Genomic DNA, 22,656 nt, shown 5'->3' with positions numbered 1-22,656 from the left:
GTCTGGGCACAGCCGAGGGCATCCGCTCAGGGCGAATTGCTCAAATTCGGGGCTCCTTCTAGCCCCCAGACTGGAGATCTTCCCAAGCAGGCCACACACCACTCCCACAGAGCGCTTCAGCTGCCTGTCTAGCCGGCCAGAAGCCTCACGAGCAAAACCCCTCCGACACTCCAGCGCTCACCGTGCCCCAGACAGGCCCGGACCTACACACAGATGAGGGGTCTGAGAACCCAATCTCACTTCCCCGAACAAGTTTTATCCGGTTCCAAGAAACCAGCCACAGATCCCAAGTCAATTTACACCCTGGATCTTGCCCACAAACCACGCTGAGCCAATCCTTTAGAATCTACCATCTAACGGTTTATTACTAAAAGAAAGAAAAGCACGTGAGTGAGGTTGTTAAAGTATCCTACATTACATGCCTCGAATCTCCCAGTTCTCCATGCAGGCTCGCAGCAGAGATGTTATAACTTAAAAGTCTTTGGTGAACATCCTACATTAGGATGGGTCCACAGTCCTTCCCGGCTGCTCGATCCCGGCACTGCTGCCTCTGGGATGAAGAGCTCAGCTGAGCACCAACATGGAGTCGGCCACATGACATATTTCTATCCCCTCCTGGCTTCTTCCAAGCGGGAGGGAGTCGCGTGGCCAGTGGCCAGGTGTGTCTTTGGCCTCCAGAGGTCCATTGTTCCCTGGAGCTTTGCTCATTAGCTTGTCCATGAGCAAACATTCCCGGCCCATTGCTCTTCCTCAGACAGAGAATCCTTCAGCATCAACACAGATCCCATATTTATAACTCCACACACACACACATTATACAATTACATGAATAGCATATACAGCATCAGAAGAAAGTACGCTTTCAGTTGATACCTCACATGGCCCCCTTGTACCAACTTTTGGGGCAACCCCCTCCCTGCCCCCATGGGTACAGCAGTGATCTGGCTGCTCCCCTCAAAATCCAGTAATGTGACAGACCATTAAGGCCATGTCTTCACTATGCGGAAGATCAACACTGCCGCGATTGATCTTCCGGAGTTTGATTTAGGGGGACTAGTAAAGGCTCACTAAATGGAACTCGGAGTGGGCCACCGTTGGAGGCTGGTACTCCTGCTTCTACGTGTGCAACTCTTGACTTCTGGCGGTGAGGTAAAGGGCCCAGGGAATCAGCTGCTGGCGCACTGTTAAATCATTGGACCCTGGGGGAAGAGGCGCCTTTGCCCTGCTATATCCCCCCCCCCCCAACACCCTGTCAGCAGGCCTGATATATATTGTGGTCGGTGTTGTGTATTGGGTTGTTGTAGATGTAGAATATGTAACAGTAGGGCCCCAAGGTCCAGATCACGGAAAAGCGACGCGTGTGCCAAGTGCTTTACAAACACAGAACAAAGAGAAGCTTCTGCTCCCAGGAACCTACCGGATCCAATGTAAATAACCGCGAGGGTGCAAGGCCAGAAGGAGAAAGGGGATTGTTGTGTCTGACGACCCACACAACACAGGCCAGGACTTCGCGCCATTGAGAAGTGTCCTCACAATACGAGCCTGTACCCGACATACATAGCGCCCCGCTCCTCCCCACCCTTCCCTGCCACCCCCCAAACTGCCAGCCTGTGCCCCACACAGACAGCGCCCCGCTCCTCCCCACCCTTCCCCGCCACCCCCCAAACTGCCAGCCTGTGCCCCACACAGACAGCGCCCCACTTCTCCCCACCCCTCCCCCGCAACCTCTCAAACTGCCAGCCTGTGCCCCACACAGACAGCGCCCCACTCCACCCCACCCCTCCCCCACCACCTCCCAAACTGCCAGCCTGTGCCCCACACAGACAGCGCCCCACTCCTCCCCACCCCTCCCCCATCACCTCCCAAACTGCCAGCCTGTGCCCCACAGAGACAGCGCCCCACTCCTCCCCACCCCTCCCCCGCCACCTCCCAAACCGCCAGCCTGTGCCCCACAGAGACAGCGCCCCACTCCTCCCCACCCCTCCCCCGCCACCTCCCAAACTGCCAGCCTGTGCCCCACAGAGACAGCGCCCCACTCCTCCCCACCCTTCCCCCGCCACCTCCCAAACTGCCAGCCTGTGCCCCACAGAGACAGCGCCCCACTCCTCCCCACCCTTCCCCCGCCACCTCCCAAACTGCCAGCCTGTGCCCCACACAGACAGCGCCCCACTCCTCCCCACCCCTCCCCTGCCACCTCCCAAACTGCCAGCCTCTGCCCCACACAGACAGCGCCCCACTCCTCCCCCCCCTTCCCTGCCACCTCCCAAACTGCCAGCCTGTGCCCCACACAGACAGCGCCCCACTCCTCCCCACCCCTCCCCTGCCACCTCCCAAAATGCCAGCCTGTGCCCCACACAGACAGCGCCCCACTCGTCCCCACCCCTCCCCCGCCACCTCCCAAACTGCCAGCCTGTGCCCCACACAGACAGTGCCCCACTCCTCCCCACCCCTCCCCCGCCACCTCCCAAACTGCCAGCCTGTGCCCCACACAGACAGCGCCCCACTCCTCCCCATCCCTCCCCCGCCACTTCCCAAACTGCCAGCCTGTGCCCCACAGAGACAGTGCCCCACTCCTCCCCACCCCTCCCCCGCCACCTCCCAAACTGCCAGCCTCTGCCCCACACAGACAGCGCCCCACTCGTCCCCACCCCTCCCCCGCCACCTCCAAACTGCCAGCCTGTGCCCCACACAGACAGTGCCCCACTCCTCCCCACCCCTCCCCCGCCACCTCCCAAACTGCCAGCCTGTGCCCCACACAGACAGCGCCCCACTCCTCCCCTCCCTTCCTCCGCCACCTCCCAAACTGCCAGCCTCTGCCCCACACAGACAGCGCCCCACTCCTCCCCACCCCTCCCCCGCCACTTCCCAAACTGCCAGCCTGTGCCCCACACAGACAGCGCCCCACTCCTCCCCACCCTTCCCCTGCCACCTCCCAAACTGCCAGCCTCTGCCCCACACAGACAGCGCCCCACTCGTCCCCACCCCTCCCCCGCCACCTCCAAACTGCCAGCCTGTGCCCCACAGAGACAGTGCCCCACTCCTCCCCACCCCTCCCCCGCCACCTCCCAAACTGCCAGCCTCTGCCCCACACAGACAGTGCCCCACTCGTCCCCACCTCTCCCCCGCCACCTCCAAACTGCCAGCCTGTGCCCCACACAGACAGTGCCCCACTCCTCCCCACTCCTCCCCCGCCACCTCCCAAACTGCCAGCCTGTGCCCCACACAGACAGCGCCCCACTCCTCCCCATCCCTCCCCCGCCACTTCCCAAACTGCCAGCCTGTGCCCCACACAGACAGCGCCCCACTCCTCCCCACCCTTCCCCCGCCACCTCCCAAACTGCCAGCCTGTGCCCCACACAGACAGCGCCCCACTCCTCCCCACCCCTCCCCTGCCACCTCCCAAACTGCCAGCCTCTGCCCCACACAGACAGCGCCCCACTCCTCCCCCCCCTCCCCTGCCACCTCCCAAACTGCCAGCCTGTGCCCCACACAGACAGTGCCCCACTCCTCCTCCCTTCCCCCGCCACCTCCCAAACTGCCAGCCTGTGCCCCACACAGACAGTGCCCCACTCCTCCTCCCTTCCCCCGCCACCTCCCAAACTGCCAGCCTGTGCCCCACACAGACAGTGCCCCACTCCTCCTCCCTTCCCCCGCCACCTCCCAAACTGCCAGCCTCTGCCCCACACAGACAGCGCCCCACTCCTCCCCACCCCTCCCCCGCCACCTCCCAAACTGCCAACCTGTGCCCCACACAGACAGCGCCCCACTCCTCCCCCCCCTCCCCTGCCACCTCCCAAACTGCCAGCCTGTGCCCCACACAGACAGCGCCCCACTCCTCCCCACCCCTCCCCCGCCACCTCCCAAACTGCCAGCCTCTGCCCCACACAGACAGCGCCCCACTCGTCCCCACCCCTCCCCCGCCACCTCCAAACTGCCAGCCTGTGCCCCACAGAGACAGCGCCCCACTCCTCCCCACCCCTCCCCCGCCACCTCCCAAACTGCCAGCCTGTGCCCCACACAGACAGCGCCCCACTCCGCCCCACCCCTCCCCCGCCACCTCCAAACTGCCAGCCTGTGCCCCACACAGACAGCGCCCCACTCCTCCCCCCCTTCCCCGCCACCTCCCAAACTGCCAGCCTGTGCCCCACAGAGACAGCGCCCCACTCCTCCCCACCCCTCCCCCGCCACCTCCCAAACCGCCAGCCTGTGCCCCACAGAGACAGCGCCCCACTCCTCCCCACGCCTCCCCCGCCACCTCCCAAACTGCCAGCCTCTGCCCCACACAGACAGCGCCCCACTCCTCCTCCCTTCCCCCGCCACCTCCCAAACTGCCAGCCTGTGCCCCACAGAGACAGCGCCCCACTCCTCCCCACCCCTCCCCTGCCACCTCCCAAACTGCCAGCCTGTGCCCCACACAGACAGCACCCCACTCGTCCCCACCCCTCCCCCGCCACCTCCCAAACTGCCAGCCTGTGCCCCACACAGACAGCACCCCACTCGTCCCCACCCCTCCCCCGCCACCTCCCAAACTGCCAGCCTGTGCCCCACAGAGACAGCGCCCCACTCCTCCCCACCCCTCCCCCGCCACCTCCCAAACTGCCAGCCTGTGCCCCACAGAGACAGCGCCCCACTCCTCCCCACTCCTCCCCACCCCTCCCCGCCACCTCCCAAACTGCCAGCCTGTGCCCCACACAGACAGTGCCCCACTCCTCCCCACCCCTCCCCCGCCACCTCCCAAACTGCCAGCCTGTGCCCCACAGAGACAGCGCCCCACTCCTCCCCACTCCTCCCCCGCCACCTCCCAAACTGCCAGCCTGTGCCCCACACAGACAGCGCCCCACTCCTCAGCACCCTTCCCCGCCACCTCCCAAACTGCCAGCCTGTGCCCCACAGAGACAGCGCCCCACTCGTCCCCACCCCTCCCCCGCCACCTCCAAACTGCCAGCCTGTACCCCACAGAGACAGCGCCCCACTCCTCAGCACCCTTCCCCGCCACCTCCCAAACTGCCAGCCTGTGCCCCACAGAGACAGCGCCCCACTCCGCCCCACCCTTCCCCCGCCACCTCCCAAACTGCCAGCCTGTGCCCCACACAGACAGCGCCCCACTCCTCCTCCCTTCCCCCGCCACCTCCCAAACTGCCAGCCTCTACCCCACACAGACAGCGCCCCACTCCTTCCCACCCTTCCCCTCCAGCCTCCAAACTGCCTGCCTGTGCCCCACACAGACAGCGCCCCACTCCTCCCCATCCTTCCCCCGCCAGCCTCCAAACTGCCAGCCTGTGCCCCACACAGACAGCGCCCCACTCCTCCCCCTCTTCCCCGCCACCTCCCAAACTGCCAGCCTGTGCCCCACACAGACAGCGCCCCACTCCTCCTCCCTTCCCCCGCCACCTCCCAAACTGCCAGCCTCTGCCCCACACAGGCAGCGCCCCACTGCTCCCCACCCCTCCCCGCCACCTCCCAAACTGCCAGCCTGTGCCCCACAGAGACAGCGCCCCACTCCTCCCCACCCCTCCCCGCCACCTCCCAAACTGCCAGCCTGTGCCCCACACAGACAGCGCCCCACTCCTCCGCACCCTTCCCCGCCACCTCCCAAACTGCCAGCCTGTGCCCCACAGAGACAGCGCCCCACTCCTCCCCACCCTTCCCCCGCCACCTCCCAAACTGCCAGCCTCTGCCCCACACAGACAGCGCCCCACTCCTCCCCACCCCTCCCCGCCACCTCCCAAACTGCCAGCCTGTGCCCCACACAGACAGCGCCCCACTCCTCCCCCCCATTCGCCCGCCACCTCCCAAACTGCCAGCCTCTACCCCACACAGACAGCGCCCCACTCCTCCCCACCCTTCCCCCGCCACCTCCCAAACTGCCAGCCTCTACCCCACACAGACAGCGCCCCACTCCTTCCCACCCTTCCCCGCCAGCCTCCAAACTGCCAGCCTGTGCCCCACACAGACAGCGCCCCACTCCTCCTCCCTTCCCCCGCCACCTCCCAATCTGCCAGCCTCTACCCCACACAGACAGCGCCCCACTCCTTCCCACCCTTCCCCACCAGCCTCCAAACTGCCAGCCTGTGCCCCACACAGACAGCGCCCCACTCCTTCCCATCCTTCCCCCGCCAGCCTCCAAACTGCCAGCCTGTGCCCCACACAGACAGCGCCCCACTCCTCCCCCTCTTCCCCGCCACCTCCCAAACTGCCAGCCTGTGCCCCACACAGACAGCGCCCCACTCCTCCTCCCTTCCCCCGCCACCTCCCAAACTGCCAGCCTCTACCCCACACAGGCAGCGCCCCACTGCTCCCCACCCCTCCCCGCCACCTCCCAAACTGCCAGCCTGTGCCCCACACAGGCAGCGCCCCACTCCTCCCCACACCTACCCACCACCTCCCAAACTGCCAGCTTGTGCCCCAGAGAGACAGCGCCCCACTCCTCCGCACCCCTCCCCCGCTACCTCCCAAATGTTCTGCCTGTGCCCCACACAGGCAGCGCCCCACTCCTTCCCACGCTTCCCCCGCCACCTCCCAAATATTCTGCCTGTGCCCCACACATAGTGCGCCCTGCTCCTCTTGGATTTTCTCCCACCACAGCTGTCTCAGTATGTCCCTATGGCCGCTGCAGACAGGCCTCTTCTGCTCCAAAATGTTTCCCGTCCCCTTTGACAATTTGACGATTTGTGCCCGAGCTCTGCGGGGTCCAAACCCTCCCCCACCATCTCCCTGTGCCCCTGTGCCCCTGTGCCCCGGGGGGTGGTGGCAGAGCCTCCGGGCTGCCGTGTGCAGGGCGGCTGGTTCTCCCGAAGGGCCCAAGCCTGCCTCTCTTACCCGACTGCGGCATGGCCTAGCTGGGCCTCTCCAGCCACTTCTCCCTGGCCCAGGGGCTGCTGCCTTTTCCACTGGGCTCGTTTCAGAGGGTGCCTGCAGAGCAGTGTCATGATGTTGACGAGCTGGTCAGTGACGGGACAGGCTCGGCGACCCGGGCATGTTGAGCTTGGTTGGAGGCAGGGTTGGCGTACTTCTGGACCCGAGAGTACACCGGCTTCCCTTTCCCCTTCCCCCCCTACCTCCCACCTTAACCAAGCTGTCCAGCTCAGGGTCACCTGGATCTCCCGCAGGGCAGGTGACCGGGGGAAACACCTTCGGGGTTTCTCCACCTTGAATGCGGCGTGGGGTTGCTAAGACTTGTCTTTGGGGCTTCGGTCTCGCTAGGCAGGACTCAGCCGATGGCACGTACATAAACCCGGCTCTTGTCCGTGCTGGCTTCCGAGTGTTGCGCACTGCGCCTCGCGTGTGTACGAGTGTGGAGCACACGTGCCGCCATTCCTTCCCTGCGGTGTGCACATCTTCACTAGCGCTTCCGGGCCTAGAGGGGAGGCACATGACTACGGTGGAGCCGTCGGTCCACCTGGCCGGAGCATCATGACCAGCAGTTTAAGTGTGCTGTCCTAAACTCTGTTGCCAGGGGAGGGCGCCCCTAGATTTCCTTGGAGCAAGTTAATGGAACAGCCGTCGCTCTATCTCGGGTCTGGTCGCCCTTGGGCAAATGGCCAGAGCGATTACTGCTGTTCCTCTGCCTGGGTTGACCTGGTGGCCAGTTTGGAATTCCTAGCGCTTTGCCCTGAAGTTGACCAGGTAGTCAATCGGAGCTGAGGTTTGACTTGGTGGCCAAATTGAGCTGGAGGTTGATCTGGTGGCATTTGAGAATTGGAGGTTGACCTGGTGGCCAGTCAGAGCTAGGGGTTTACCTGGTGGCCAATTACAGCTGCGGGTTGACCTAGTGGCCAGGGAGAGCTGAGGGTGACCTGGTGGCCAGGGAGAGCTGTGGGTTGACCTGGTGGTCAGGGAGAGCTGTAAGTTGACCTGGTGGCCAGGGAGAGCTGTAAGTTGACCTGGTGGCCAGTTACAGCTGTGGGTTGACCTGGTGGCCATGGAGAGCTGGGGGTTGACCTGATGGCCAGTTACAGCTGTGGGTTGACCTGATGGCCAGGGAGAGCTGGGGATTGACCTGGTGGTCAGTTACAGGTGTGGGTTGACCTGGTGGCCAGGGAGAGCTGTGGGTTGACCTGATGGCCAGGGAGAGCTGGGGATTGACCTGGTGGTCAGTTACAGGTGTGGGTTGACCTGGTGGCCATGGAGAGCTGGGGGTTGACCTGGTGGCCATGGAGAGCTGGGGGTTGACCTGGTGGTCAGTTACAGGTGTGGGTTGACCTGGTGGCCATGGAGAGCTGGGGGTTGACCTGGTGGTCAGTTACAGCTGTGGGTTGACCTGGTGGCCAGGGAGAACTGGGGGTTGACCTGGTGGCTAGTTACAGGTGTGGGTTGACCTGGTGGCCAGGAAGAACTGGGGGTTGACCTGGTGGCTAGTTACAGGTGTGGGTTGACCTGGTGGCTTGTCAGAGCTGGGGGGATTGACCTGGTTTCCTGTCAGAGCTGGTGGCTGATTAGAACCAGGATTAACCAGATAGCCAGTTGGAGGTTAAAAACAGTTGCCACCAGCCACTGGGCCAGGGAAAAAGTGCTTGAGGTGCCCCATCCAGGTGATGCTGCAGTTGGGAAAAGAGGGAGAAATGGGACCTTCCCATTCACTGCAGCCCTGGGGCTTTGCTTCTTCCCAATTGCAGTTGCCACCAGTCCCACCCATCATGCCCTGTTCCAGGGGTCAATGGGACCTGTAGTCTCCTGCATGTGAAAGTCAGTCTCTTTGGAAGCTTGTCCCAGTTCCAACCCCCTGAGACAGCCCCCGAACCAGGAGAGGAGAGTGGCCCCAAACATCTTTTCCGTCCCTCCCGACTTGTGTGGGAGGTAAATGAGGTTACCAGCTGTCCCAAAGGCTTTCCTAGGAGGGTTGGGGTCCTGCTGCAGGTGCTCTTACCCCCACACTGCCCGTTCGTCCTACTCCTTATCAGAGGCTGCAAGTTTGTATAATTTTTGGTAGTGCCCAGTGTGAGTACAAGTCCTGCCCCCCCCCACCCCAATGCCAGATAGAGAAAACAGGTAGAAGAGTCTTGATCCACTTCGGAGCCTGGAATGGAACCCACTGTTTCTGAATTGCCTCATTCCTCTGCTACCAGCCAATGTTAATTACATATAATAAAGATACATAATTAGCTCGTCCTGTGTCTGTTCAACCTGCTCTTAAATATCTCCAGTGATGGAGATTCCACAACCCCCCTAGGCAATTTATTCCACCCTGACAGGTAGGAAGTTTTTCCTAATGTGCAACCTAAAACCTTCCCTGCTGCAAATTAAGCCCATTGCTTTTTGTCCTATCAAAAGAGGCCAAGGGGAACAATTTTTCTCCCTCCTCCTTGTGACACCCTTTTAGATTCTTGAAAGCTGCTCTCATGTCCCCTCTGTCTTCTCCTTTCCAAACTAAACAAACACACCCAGTTCTTTCAGCCTTCCCTCATATAATAATGAACGCTCAGCAGGATTAGGAGCACTCACCTAGAAAGGGGAAAAATCCTTTAATAGGACCTAAAGCAACCAAACACACAATTCCCCCCGCAAAGAAAAACACTACCCCCCAAAGCCATGTAAAACCACTCAACATTCTTCAATGAATATAAAATAGCATCCCGAAATGCTCTGGGACGTACTGTTTCCTGCTGTATGCTGGAGGCTCGATTTTTTTTTTTTTTGCCCATTAGTCCTTTAAAACCCCTCCACAAGTGAGCAGTGTGAGGTAGTGTCCATAAATCGAAATAATCCCCAAGCCTTGGACATGCTGGGCATTGTCGCTTCTGAGAATCTTTGCACACGGAGGTCGCCGTAGCGAGAATGCTCCCCGTCGTTCTTGGGCAGCCGGGGCCCGGCCTAGAGGGACGATCTCTCCGGAATCCCCTTTTTATGGGTCTCTGCTTGATTCTGCCTGGAGGGTGGAACGCTGCCTTTCATGTTTTGATGGGCCTTCGGCAGCCCATCCCCGCTTCCTGCGTGGGGTGTAGCAATCCTGTGGCAAAGCTCCTCCTCATAGAATCCCAGGACTGGAAGAGACCTCAGGAGGCATCGAGTCCAGCCCCCTGCCCAAGGCAGGACCAACCCCAACTCCATCACCCCAGCCAGGGATTGGTCAAACCGGGACTTAAACACCTCTAGGGATGGAGATTCCAGCCCCGCCCTAGGGAACCCAGCCCAGCGCTTCCCCACCCGCCTAGGGAAATCGTTTTTCCTAATATCAACCTAGACCTCCCCCACTGCAACTTGATCCCATTGCTCCTCGTTCTGCATCTGCCCCCACTGAGAACAGCCTCTCTCCAGCCTCTTGGGAACCCCCCTTCAGGGAGTTGAAGGCTGCTCTCAAATCCCCCCTCACTCTTCTCTTCTGCAGACTGAACAAGCCCCAATCCCTCAGCCTCTCCTCATAGGTCATGTGCTCCAGCCCCCGAATCATTTTGGTCACCTTTCACTGGCCCCTCTCCAAACCGTCCACATCCTTATAGTAGTGGGGGCCCCAGAACTGGGCGCAATCCTCCAGATGTGGCCTCCCCAGAGCCGAATAAAGGGGAAGAGTCCTCTGCTTCGGGGGTTCCCGCACGCTTGCCTCGGAGCCTCCTCGCACCCCTCAGCGTAGGCCTCGGCCCGCTGTTTGGTGAGCGACACTTGCCATTGGCCAGCCATTTCGCCTTTTATTCGCTGTGATCACGTTTGTCAGGCTGAAATTACTGTAGCAATGCTGGCCCGCAATCCTCTGGGGGCAAGGGGAGGATCTGCCAGCGACCCGACCCATCCGCCTATAGGGAGCACGGCTACTAGAGGGAGGCATTACTCCCCCCCCCCACACAGATGGCATTAATCCCCCCCCCCACAGATGGCATTAATCCCCCCCCCACACACAGATGGCATTAATCCCCCCCCCACACACAGATGGCATTAATCCCCCCCCCACACAGATGGCATTAATCCCCCCCACACACACAGATGGCATTAATCCCCCCCCCACACACAGATGGCATTAATCCCCCCCCCCCCACACACAGATGGCACCCATCATGGGAATTATTTTTTTGTCGGAACGGCGTACTGTCCACCTATTTCCCTAACACACACAAAAGGAATGGCGTTTCCCCCATGCGTACCGGCGCCTGTTTTCCTGGGGCCTCTTGGCTCCTGACAGAAGCCTGCTCAGGACGAGCGGCATTTTTTTTTCCTCACATGGCACGGCGTTTTGGCTCTTAAAGGGGCCACGACTGCATTTCGGCCCCCAGTGTGGCGTGGTTTTTTTCTTTTTGCTCAACAACCTTGCCCTGGAGTACCGGCCCCTTTTTCCGTACCCGAAAAAGCACCGATTTTAAGCAATGTTCATGATTTACACACGCCGAGGAGAGCGTGAGGGAGATTGAGGGTCTCAAGTTGTGGTGGGAGAGGTCCAGGTTGGATATTAGGAAAAACTATTTCACTAGGAGGGTGGTGAAGCACTGGAATGGGTTACCTAGGGAAGCAGTGGAGTCTCCATCCCTAGAGGTGTTTAAGTCTCGGCTTGACAAAGCCCTGGCCGGGTTGATTTAGTTGGAATTGGTCCTGCCTAGAGCAGGGGGCTGGACTTGACGACCTTCTGAGGTCTCTTCCAGTTCTATGATTCTATGATCCCTGAGGTTCAGGCTGGGATTGTGGGACTGCTGAGCTGCCTCAGTTCTCCAGCCTGGGTTGTCTCTCCTGATGTGGTATGAGTGACAAGAAGCAGACCCCGCAAGGCACTGTTGTCACTCAGCAGGCCCACATGTGGCGCCCGCGCCTAGCCAATGGCATGAATGCTCCCAGCGCCACTCGCGAATCCCACAGAGACAGCCACCAGCAAGACCTCCCCCTTTCCCCTGGCTCACAGCTGTGTCATGCCGAAATACACCCGTATGAGTTGGTCACCGCGGCAGCAATGCAACGTGGACAGACACCCGCTTGTTTGTGAAATCGGAGCGGATTTACTACAACGTCAGGCAAACTCTTTGGAACAGAGAAACAGGTTATTGACGACAAAAGAGAGACACAGTTATTATAAGGGATAAGCAAAAGGTTGCCAAAATAAACCATAAGCGCGCAGTCTATGCTCTCGACCCTATTCGGCTGGGCAACAACTAGATGAAGCCGTTTCTCTCACCCCACCGGAAGCTGACGTGCAAAGGACGCAGGTTTCACCCGTGGAACCTGGACCAGTCTCCAGTTTTCTTAGTGTCCTCGTTGCTTGTGGCTTTGGTCAGGTGGAGGAGACAAGGCCAAGCATGTGGTCTCCGCAAAGCCTTAGTCCACATGCTTGAAGCACCCAAGTCCAGGCGTATCTGGTGGGACTTGCTGAGTCCCAAAGTGAAGCAATTCCCTGGTGTGTCTCCTGGGAGTAAGTAGAGTTGCCAGGTGTCCAGTATTGACCCGGACAGTCCGGTATTTTCGCCTCCTGTCCGGTAAAAAACCCCCCAGAAAATACCGGACACCTAAAATGTTTGGTATTTTCTGATTTTTTTTTTCCCGGCCAGGAGGTAAAAATACCGGACACCTGGCAACCCTATGACACACTCAGCAACTGGGCCTAGCCCCTGGCCTTCTGGGCCCTTGATGCCCCCAGGCCCTCGACACCCCTAACCCCCCGCCCCCGGACCTCCTGCTTACCTGGTTCCACAGGGAAGCTGAGTTCTGGCTTGAACAAGAAAACAAAATGGCCGCCAGCAAAAAGCCTAAAGACCAAGAGGAGGCAATGCCTTCCCTGGGTCTTAGTGCTCATCTTCTCCCCTGTTCCTATCCCTATTCTGACTCTGCACATATTCTGAAAGGGGCCATAGTGTTTTAATGCTGTTTTATTATATAATTTTTTTTTGGCTTAAGAACTCTTGGAGTCCTTTTTTCTTTGGCTCAACAACTTTGGTTCCCCCCTCCCCATTTTTTCACTCCCAACAGAATTTTTTCCTTGGTGATTTTTTTTGGGGGGTGGGAGGGTGTGTGTGTTAGGTATTTTTGGTTAAACCATCTGGCAACCTTAGGAGTGAGTCACTGAATTGTAACTCCTCTGCTGGCCAATGGTGGTAGTTATCTCCCTTGTCGTTATCTCTGAGGAGCGGGTATCTGGGCTCTTCCCGAACCCACAGCTTCCTTTAGTGATAGCCCGACAACACAATGCTTATCATTGCCTGGGCATGAATGTTGTCCATGTTTAGATGGAACAGCGGGCTTCAGCAGTTCATAACCTTTCCCCAGACACCTCACATGACATGCTCTCTGTGCAAATGTAACCCACACACCTCGTGTGGTTCTCTGTCCCATGCAGTGGCACCTAGACCACAGCAACAGCTAATACCAAGAGACCTCTACAGCAGGGGAGGCCAACCCGTTATAGACAAAGAGCCAAAATAGTTGTGCATATAGCGCAAAGAGTGGGGGGGAGGGATGGAGTTGTCGAGCCAAAAAAAAAAGAACACTGCCCCTTTAAAAAAGCTCAGGTTAGCTTTTTGGCCACATCAGATTCCTGTCGGCCAGCACCATCTTGCTTTGCCGCGCTGGACAGCCGGAGAACGGAGGGAACCAGGGGCCGTTTCTAGGGGCAGCTTTGCGAGCCGCACTTTAAGGGGGGAAGAGCTGCATGTAGCTCGCGAGCCGCAGGTTGGACACGGCTGCTCTACAGCACAGGCTGGGAGCCAGGTGGCTTTTAGCTCAGAGGATAGAGGCTCCTATACTCAGCTCCTGAGGTCATAGGTTCAAATCCGCCTAGTGGCGGTTACACAAACAGATCAGGAATACGAGGGAGCACAGTGCTCCCCAGCTGTCGTGTGTCACAGGGCCAATAGACAGACGACCTGTCGGTCTGCCTGCCTGCTTTTTCATTTTATAGATGGGGAAGAAAACAGACTCCAGAAAGGCCGGGAAAGGAACCCAGCGCTCATTCTGTTTCAGTTGGACTTCTGTTTTGCCATCTGTCCAGAAGGGTAGCTCATAAATCATTGCCTTTTAAACGGAAAACTCTTCGAAGCTGCGAAGAGCGGCGGAGCTTCTGTAATGTTTATCTTGCCGCTGGAGCCAATGGGTATGAATGCGCGTGTGTGTGTGAAAGTAGCGATGCTCCAACTCGGACACTGCTCCTTTTTTGGACCGCTTTGCAACAGGGTCTCAGGGCGCTGGTAAGTGTGGTTTGAACGGTCCTTGCTCCTGGCGCTGGTTCACTCCCCAAATATCTCTTGGGTGGCTTGTTATTTTTGTATGAAGCCGTTTGTAAAGGAAGAATCCAGCTCAGCCACTGTTTTGCAGCACATGGCTAACGCTGGCCTGGTTCTCTGTGCTCCTTTCTCCTCCTCCTCATCTGCAGCCAGCCGCTCGTCGATGCCAGCGACAGGACAGCCAGCACCCATCTGGATCAGTACCTGTACCGATTTCGCAGTACCAACCTGCGCCAGATTGTCCAGGCAGCTGTGAACCTGAAGCACGAGGACTCAGACCTGCAGACGGTGCTGGACCAGGCTGAGGACTGGCTTTCCCGGCTAAAAGCTATGGCCAAGGAGGTAAACAGCAGGGTGAATTGCTTTTGCTGCGACGGCGTTTTATCTTTCCCACCCAGCCCGGCTTGGTGCTGTTGCAGGGCTTGTTTGAGGGAAGCCATCTTGGCTGGGAGCAACTCCTTAGGATTGGTCTGTAGAGGGAATGTTAGCGATGTCATAAGAACCAAAGGGTATGTCTAGACTACTCGCCTCTGCCGACCGAGGCATGTAAATTAGACATACCGACATAGTCAATGAAGTGGAGATTTATATATCCCCTGCTTCATTAGAATAAAAATGGCCGCCGCGTTGTGCCGGCTCAGCTGTTTGTTGGCACGAAGCAGCAGTCAAGACGGGGATCCGTCGGCAAGGAAACTCTTGTTAAAGTCCTGGTCTTCACAATATTCTCTGGCGAGTGTCTACACTTGAAACACAGTAACTGTGCATCTCCCTTGCAGTGTTTGGTTATGTCTAGGCTACACACTTCTTTTGAAAGAGATCGTCTAGACAGCCACAACTTTTTTGAAAAAGCGATCCACTTTTTCGAAAGAGCGCACCCAGGCAATCTGGATGCTCTCTTTCGAAAAAACTCTGTTTGCGGTCAAGGACGTCTTTTTTCGAAAGAGCTCTTTCGAAAAAAGGCATTCTTCCTCGTAAAACGAGGCTTACCGCTGTCGGAAAAACCGCCGCGTGCTTTCGATTTAATTTTGAACGCGGCGGCAGTCTAGACGCAGGTGAAGTTTTTCGAAAAAAGGCCACTTTTGAAAAAAACCTGTAGTCTAGACATAGCCTTTCAGAACAGCCTACGCCCAATGGGAGGGACTCTCGTATCTCTGCAGGAAATTCACTTCCCCCAGAGATGGTCGCTAGACTGATGGAGGAATTCTTCATCGACCTTCGGGCTACAAAGGGACTTAGTTGTTTTTTAACACCAGTAAGCAACTTAGTTATGCCAATCTAATGGCCTAGTACCGTGGTCACCAACCAGTAGATCGTGATCTACCGGTAGATCTCGGAGGCTCTAAGAGTAGCTCTTGAGCCCTCTCTGAACTGCGCACCTGCGCAGTACATTTACATTAGATTTCCTCATTTGAGGAGCAGCTATTCACCGAGCAACAGCACAGATGAGTAGCTGCGAGGAATGGTGGGAATTTTTTTTTTTAAAGTAGCAGTATAAGGATTGGGGATAGCAAGTGATGGAAAAGAGGAGAATAGAGAGGGCGGGGCTTCAAGGAAGGTGCGAGGCGGTAGATCTTGGCTTGGTCTGTCATTTAAAAAGTGATCTTGGGTGTAAAAAAGTTGGAGACCACTGGTCTAGTATGTCTCAGGCCTTCGTCTAAATGACAGATTGAACTAGATTAGGTAAATCTCATTAAAACCCGGTGTGGATGCTCCTGTTCAGAATTAACATGGTCTCAACTTGGTTTCGTTGTATTCACTTTGGAAGCAGACGAAGTTACATTGAATTTAGGCCATTTTCATTCTGAATGGAACTCCGCAGCGGAGTTGAATGGGTTTTAACGAATCCGCTAGCTAGTTGTGATTCATTTTCCTGAGTGTTTGTGTGGCATGTTTGTCAGTAGACCTTTCCAAAACTGAGGCATGCTGGGAATACCTTTCCAAAGCTGAGGGATAGCTCAGTGGTTTGAGCATTGGTCTGCTAAACCCAGGGTTATGAGTTCAATCCTTGCGGAGGCTGTTTAGGGATTTGGGGCAAAAATTTGTCGCGGACGGTACTTGGTCCTGCTGTGAAGACAGGGGATTGGACTTGATGACCTTTCAAGGTCCCTTCCAGTTCTAGGAGATAGGCAATCTCCATCAATTTAATTAAAAAAAAATTTAGAATCACGCCCTGAGAGACTCAGCCGGTTACCGACCCACCAGGGGAACCGACAATGGTCTGGAAATTAATAGTCCCCACTAGGCCATCTGCTTCATTAGAAGCCAGGTATTTTAGGACTTCCTTGAGATCTGGGCCTGCTCAGCTCTTTCTAGGGGCTGCCAGATACAATACACCCTCCTCTAGTTGAAGCAAAGGGGGATACTAGCGGAATGGGCTGCCTTCTCATACAGGGGCAGATGATGATTTTGCGGGGCCCAGGGCAGCACAATTTTGCGGGGCCCCCCCTTTGACACGGCGCATGCGCGGGGCTTCTTGAAGCGCGGGGCCCGGGGCGGCCCTGCCCTATATCCGCCCCTGTTCTCATAAAATCCTACTGAAAAGAGACCGACTCCCCTCCCTCCCCCTGTTCAGACGGGGTCATTGCTGGCTGTCAGGGAACAAGGGGAAAGTGCCCAGTTTGCTGCATTTCTCGCTCTGCCTGGGGTACATTGGGGGCAGATGAACCGGGACCTGCCCCAGCTATGGGACATGCACCCCTCCCCCGGCTGTCCCCAAGCTGCTGCGGTGAGAGAGGGCTGGGGTTGTCCCCTCTCAGCCTGCACCCTGAACTCCTCCTCCCCAGCCCCAGCCCCAAAGCAATGATTCCCATGAAGGTATTTGAGTTAAGGACTGGAGCAATCGGGATCTTATTTTGTGAAGCTGGGCGCCTCCCGCTGGCGAAAGTTTGCAACACATCTCTATGTTGGGGAGAGTCAAACACACATGGGCTGTGTGTAGTCTGGCACAATTTTGCTTTTGTGGAAAAACTTGCCAGCTGTCCACACAGGCCGCTTGAATTTCCGCAAGAGCACTGGCGATCTCATGTAAGATTGTCAGTGTTCTTGCGGAAATGCTATGCTGCTCCCGTTCAGGCGAAAGCCCTCTTGTGAAAATGCTTTTGCGTAAGAGGGCCAGTGTAGACAACGCGGGATTGTTTTGCGCAAAAAAGCCCCAATTGCAAAAATGGCGATTGGGGCTTTCTTGCGCAAAACCGCGTCTAGATTGGCACGGACGCTTTTCCACAAAAAGTGCTTTTGCAGATAAGCGTCCGTGCCAATCTAGACGCTCTTTTGCGCAAATGCTTTTAACGGAAAAACTTTTCCGTTAAAAGCATTTGCGGAAAATCATGCCAGTCTAGACGTAGCCTGGAGTTCGAGACCCGAGCCTCGCTGGATACATCTTCTCGTGCACTACACTAGTGCAAGCACACGTCATCCTGGTAGGACTGTGTCCCAGCGAGGCAGGGCGGTTCTCCTTTAATTATGCCACGATATCGTTAAAGGGGCAAAACATTTCAGAGAAGGGAGGCCTGGGGGGGAACATAGTGAGCAGTTCTGTTGCTGATGCACAAGCAGGAGTAGATGCTTAGCTTGCCTTCCTATTGCTGGGCTGCCTGGGGGCGGCTACAGCTTGTCTATCCGTGGAAGTTCCTCTCCAAGACGGTGAGGAGTGACGTTATAGCACCGTAGCTTTCCTGGCGTACGGGCTGGTCTGCACTGAAAGCCTGGCATCGCTGAGTCTTGTAAGGGTGTGAAAATCCACCCCCCCGGGTGACACAGTTATGCTGAACCATGCCCCGACGTAGACAGCGCTAGGTTGAGGGACAGGGCCGGAGACACCTCTGCACCCCTGCCCTGTTCCGGTTGATTTCCCAGTGTGGCTAAGTGTGACGGACCGGGCCGTGTCTGGGCACAGCTGAGGACGTCCGCTCAGGGCGAATTGCTCAAATCCGGGGCTCCTTACAGCCCCCCTGACTGGCGACCTCTCCAAACAGGCCACACACCAGTCCCACAGAGCGCTTCAGCTGCCTGCCTGAAGCCTCCCAAGCAAAACCCCTCCGACACCCCAGCAATATCCGTGCCCCAGATGGCCCCGGGCCTCATACACAGGTGGGGGGTCCTAGCACCCAATCCCACCTACCCCGAACAAGTTCTGTCCGGTTCCAAGAAACCAGCCACAGATCCCTGGTCAATTTACCCTCTGGACCTTACCACAAATCACGCTGGGCCAATCCTTTAGAATCTATATCTAAAGGTTTATTGTTACAAGAAAGAAAAGCCTGAGAGTAAGGTTATTAAAGTACAGTACGTTACATGCACCGAATCTCCCAGTTCTCGATGCAGGCTCTAGCAGAGATGTTACAGCTGCTGGTTTAAAAGTTCTTATTGCACATCCTACGATCAGGATGGGTTCACAGGTCTTCCGGGCTCTTCAGTCCCTGCAGTGCTGCCTCTGGGATGAAGTGCTGAGCTGAGAACAAAATGGCACCGACCACATGGCCTCTTTTATCCCCTTCCTGGCCTCTTCTGGTATCAGCCGGTCACCTGGTCCTCAGCCTCTCTCTGCTGGCAGCTCTTGGGTCTCCGCCCTCCTGCTTTAGGTGTGTCTTTGGGCCATCAAGTGCCATTGTCCCACAGGGCTTCACTACTCAGCCTGTCCATAGCCATGCTCAACCACATTCACAGAAATATTCAGCTTCCACACAGATTCCAGATTCCTACCTACACACACAGACATTATACACTCACATAAATAGCGTACATAAGATCAACAAACAATAATCTCCCATTCAATACCCCACATGGCTCCCCCCACACCAATTTCTGGGGCCAACACCCCCACCCAGGGGTGCAGCAGCGATCTGGCTGCTTCCCTCCAATTCAGCAACATGACACGAAGCCCAAACAGGAATCAGATGCGGTAAGAACTTCCCTGAGCCCGTGAAGTCAGCGGGTCTGATCCAGGCTCGCGGCGGGGCAGATCCGGGGCAGCGGAAGGTGCTGGCTCTCGGGGCTCTGCAGTGGTGTGATGGGGGGCGTCCCCGGAGGCAGCGGCTGGGCTAGATTGGCGACCCCAGAAGAAATGCACAACGCAGACAGCGAAGGTTTGCGGCTAAGCCAGCTGACTTCCCGCAGGGGACAGGTCACCCTGGAGCAGAAGGCCACGGCAAAGGCCGCCGCATCCCGCACAAGCTCTTGAAATACGGAGCCCGTCGGCCTGAGACCGTGGGTCTCAGAATGTAGCTCGGGGCCCAGAATGCCCAGCGGCTCCCTATTTGTGTCTGGCTTTGCTTTGCCGGGCCCGAACCCAGCGCCTGAGGGGTTCAGCCCTGTGTGTTGGAACTCAGATTACAGGCCCCCGGCCCGGGGCTGACATCCTTGGGCCTCCCTCTCCCCCCCCAGGTCAGTCAGGCTCCGGCTCGCCCACCCTGGGGGTGTTGATTGCCAGGAGCGGGTGGCGGGGCCATGAGATGTGAGAGCCCCTGCCCGAGACCCACCCCCTGCACGGGGGGGACTGGGATCCCTCGCCCGTGGGAGCCGTCCGTTCGGCTGCTCTTGGGAGGGGAGCGGGGTGAGTGAGGGGCATCCACATTGGGACCTACGTGTCCCTGCAGTTCAGGAGGGCCGGGGAATCTGCAGGCTCGGATCAGCCCTTTATCCAGGGCAGGTCCAGCGGCCCCAGCTGGCCTCCGGGAGCCTGGGCGTGTTTGGGTCGGGGCTGGCGGTCAGGCGTGGCTTCACCCCGCACCTGGCAGGCACGAGACCACCCAGAGGCTAGCTCATTGGTTGCGGGGCCGGCGCCAGTTTCCAAGCCACGGTGGCTTTCTCAGGCCTGGCTTTCACACCAAGGCCACTTGGTCGGCCCAAACGCCGGCCTCAAAGGCGGGAGTCTGGCAGCGCAGCCTCGAGGCCCGGTGGCTCCTGGGACGGTGTCCTGGGTTATAGGATGCTCCTTAAAGTGAAGCCAGGATCTTTGGTCGCAAGGGGCCTGGGTTGCTGCACTTGGCCTGTGCCACGTGTCCCTGTAGGGAGCAAGACCCTGCTGCTGCCACGGCCAAAGGCGTTTTACTCCTGTTCTGTTCATTCATCGCATCGCAGAGCACTAGGACGGGAAGGGGCCGCGAGAGGTCACCAAGTCCAGTCCCCCGCCCTCCCGGCAGGACCCAGCCCCGTCTAGACCATCCTGACCGGTGTGTGTCCAACCTGCTCTTGAATATCCCCGGTGATGGGGATTCCACAACCCCCCGGGCAATTTATTCCAGTGTTTAACCCCCCTGACAGGCGGGAACTTTTTCCTAATGTCCAACCTAAACCTCCCTTGCTGCAGTTTCAGCCCCTTGCTTCTTGCCCTGTCCGCAGAGGCCCAGGAGAGCCGTGTTTCTCCCTCCTCCTTGTGACACCTTTTCAGGCAGAGGGCTTGGGATTAAACACCCCAGGCCAGGACCTCAGCGGCTGTAAATCCCCACCGAGCTCAGCCAGCAGCCTGGGGTGCAGGGTAAACCCTGGGGCGGGGGGCCCCGTCTTCTTCGGTTCTCCCAACGTCCTGGCCACGCAGCTGGGGAGGGGGATTCCTCTGAGCCGCTCCCTGGGGGGCGTTCCTGTGATCGCTCCAGCCACCCGTGCGAATGCCTAGTAGAGAAGGCGCCGGCCTCCCTGCCCGGAGGTCGGGGCCGCTGGAGGGGTTCTGGGGTGGGCTCGAGAGCCCCTCGCCCCCGGGGGGAGGGGGACGGCTGTTTCCATCCCCCACTGACCTGCAGCAGGCAGGGTAGCGCAGGCGGCCAGCGGCGGTGACTGAGGAGTCGGGACTCTCCCTGGGGAGAGAGGGAGGCGCATTTCAGAACCTGGGCCAGCAGCCGCAGCGGTTTGGGGCTGCCAGCCCCGGCTTTGAGAGAGAACATTCGGTCCTGAAGTCACAGGCTTGGCTGCCCTTGCTCGCCTGCCTCCCGCTGGCTGCTGTGGCTGCACCCTCCCCCCCCCCCCGGCTGGGGGGGACCCTGCCGCGGAGGGACGGGAGCGAGAAAGGCGAAACCCCCGGCGGTTTCTCGCTCCCGTGCCCTGACACCGGGCGAGCGTCTGCCGCAGCCAAGAGAGCGCTGGGGGCTGAGGAGAACAGGCTGGGCGGTGTCAGGTCCTGGCTTTCCCCGTCTCTGCCTCCGTCCCTCCCCCACGCCCCTTCCCCTCTCGCTTCTCCTCAGCCGAACCCTGGCCCGGGCCTGTGCGGGCAGACGGGACGCGGGGCCCGGTGCTTGTGTTCGTACGGTGGGTGCGGCCGAGCGAGCCGGGGTCGGGGGAGCTGACGCGGGCGCTCGGGGGCTGTGACGGGCTGTGCACCTTGCGGGTGCCCTTCCCGGGCCCGGGCGCCGTGGCTCCGTGCACAGCCAGCTGCCCGCCAGCGCCAGGGCCGCCCTCCTCAGCGCCGGACACCAGGACGCTGCATGGGGGGTTTTCTCTGGGACACTGGGGCAGGGTTCCTATGGGTGGTGACCACAGGCTCCCTAGACTTCTCAGGGCAGCGGGCATGTCTGGGGGCCTCCGCTTGGGGTCCCCTTCCGCATCCCTTGTGCAGCCCCTGGGGTTGAATTCTGGGCGCGGTGTTGGTATTGGGAGCTCCACCCACCGCACCGGATGCTTTGGTGGACGAGGGCTTGGGGGGAGTAGCAGGCGGCCTCCCTCCTTCCTGCTGAGGTCACGTACCTGACCCCGTCACGGCAGTGAAATCCACACACAGGAACACCCCCCCCCCGGAAAGCAATGGCTGAGTCGGAGGGTCTGTAGCTGCACAAGGCAGAAGGGGGTCTAATCACCGAACGGGGACCAAGGTGGTTGCGTGGGTCGGGCTGTGAGTTCAGACTTGGGGTGGGTTCCCGGCTCTGACCCGCTGAGTGAGCTTGGACAGGATCCAGCCCTGTTTGGTGCCTCAGTTTCCCCTCCCAGCCCTTGTCCATATGGTCTCTTGTGACAATAGGCTCTTTGGGGGTGAGGGCTGTCTTGCATAGTGGTTACGTAGCGGTCTTACATAGGGATCTCGGGGTCAGAGTGGACCGCAAGCTAAATAAGAGTCCACAGTGTGAAACTGTTGCAAAAAACCAAACAAACGTGATTCTGGGAGGCGTTCGTAGGAGTGGAAGACTTGGGCTTGTTTAGGTTAGAAAAGAGAAGACGGAGAGGGGTCGTGAGAGCAGTTTTCAAGAACCTAAAAGGATGCTCCAAGGAGGAGGGAGAAAAATTGTTCTCCTTGGCCTCTGAGGACAGGACAAGAAGCAAGGGGCTTAAACTGCAGCAAGGGAGGTTTAGGTTGGACATTAGGAAAAACTTCCTGCCCGTCAGGGGGGTGAAACACCAGAATAAATTGCCCAGGGAGGTTGTAGAATCTACATCCCTGGGGATATTGACGAGCAGGTTGGACAGACACCTGTCAGGGATGGGCTAGACGGTGCTTGGTCCAGCTGTGGGGGTGAGGACTGGACTTGATGCCCTTGCGAGCCCTTTCCAGTCGTCGTGCTCTGTGGTTCCATGGTGCCTCGCACAATGGAGCCCTGTTCTCCGCTGC

The 22,656-nt window shown here is 58.4% G+C and overlaps 1 protein-coding gene across 12 annotated transcripts in view; it reads left to right on the top strand.

Annotated features, from left to right (window-relative positions):
- DYSF (dysferlin) overlaps positions 1–22,656 on the top strand; it is a 263,140-nt gene that overhangs the window by 95,602 nt on the left and 144,882 nt on the right. For all 12 annotated transcript variants that reach the window (XM_075931062.1, XM_075931054.1, XM_075931056.1 and 9 more), the window contains one exon: positions 14,276–14,468. In XM_075931062.1, coding sequence (XP_075787177.1) covers positions 14,276–14,468 — 193 coding nt within the window. The remainder of the gene's footprint in view (positions 1–14,275; positions 14,469–22,656) is intronic.

This window comes from Pelodiscus sinensis, chromosome 5 (assembly GCF_049634645.1).
Source record: "Pelodiscus sinensis isolate JC-2024 chromosome 5, ASM4963464v1, whole genome shotgun sequence".
NCBI lineage: Eukaryota > Metazoa > Chordata > Testudines > Trionychidae > Pelodiscus > Pelodiscus sinensis.
This window is presented reverse-complemented; position numbering and strand designations above follow the sequence as displayed.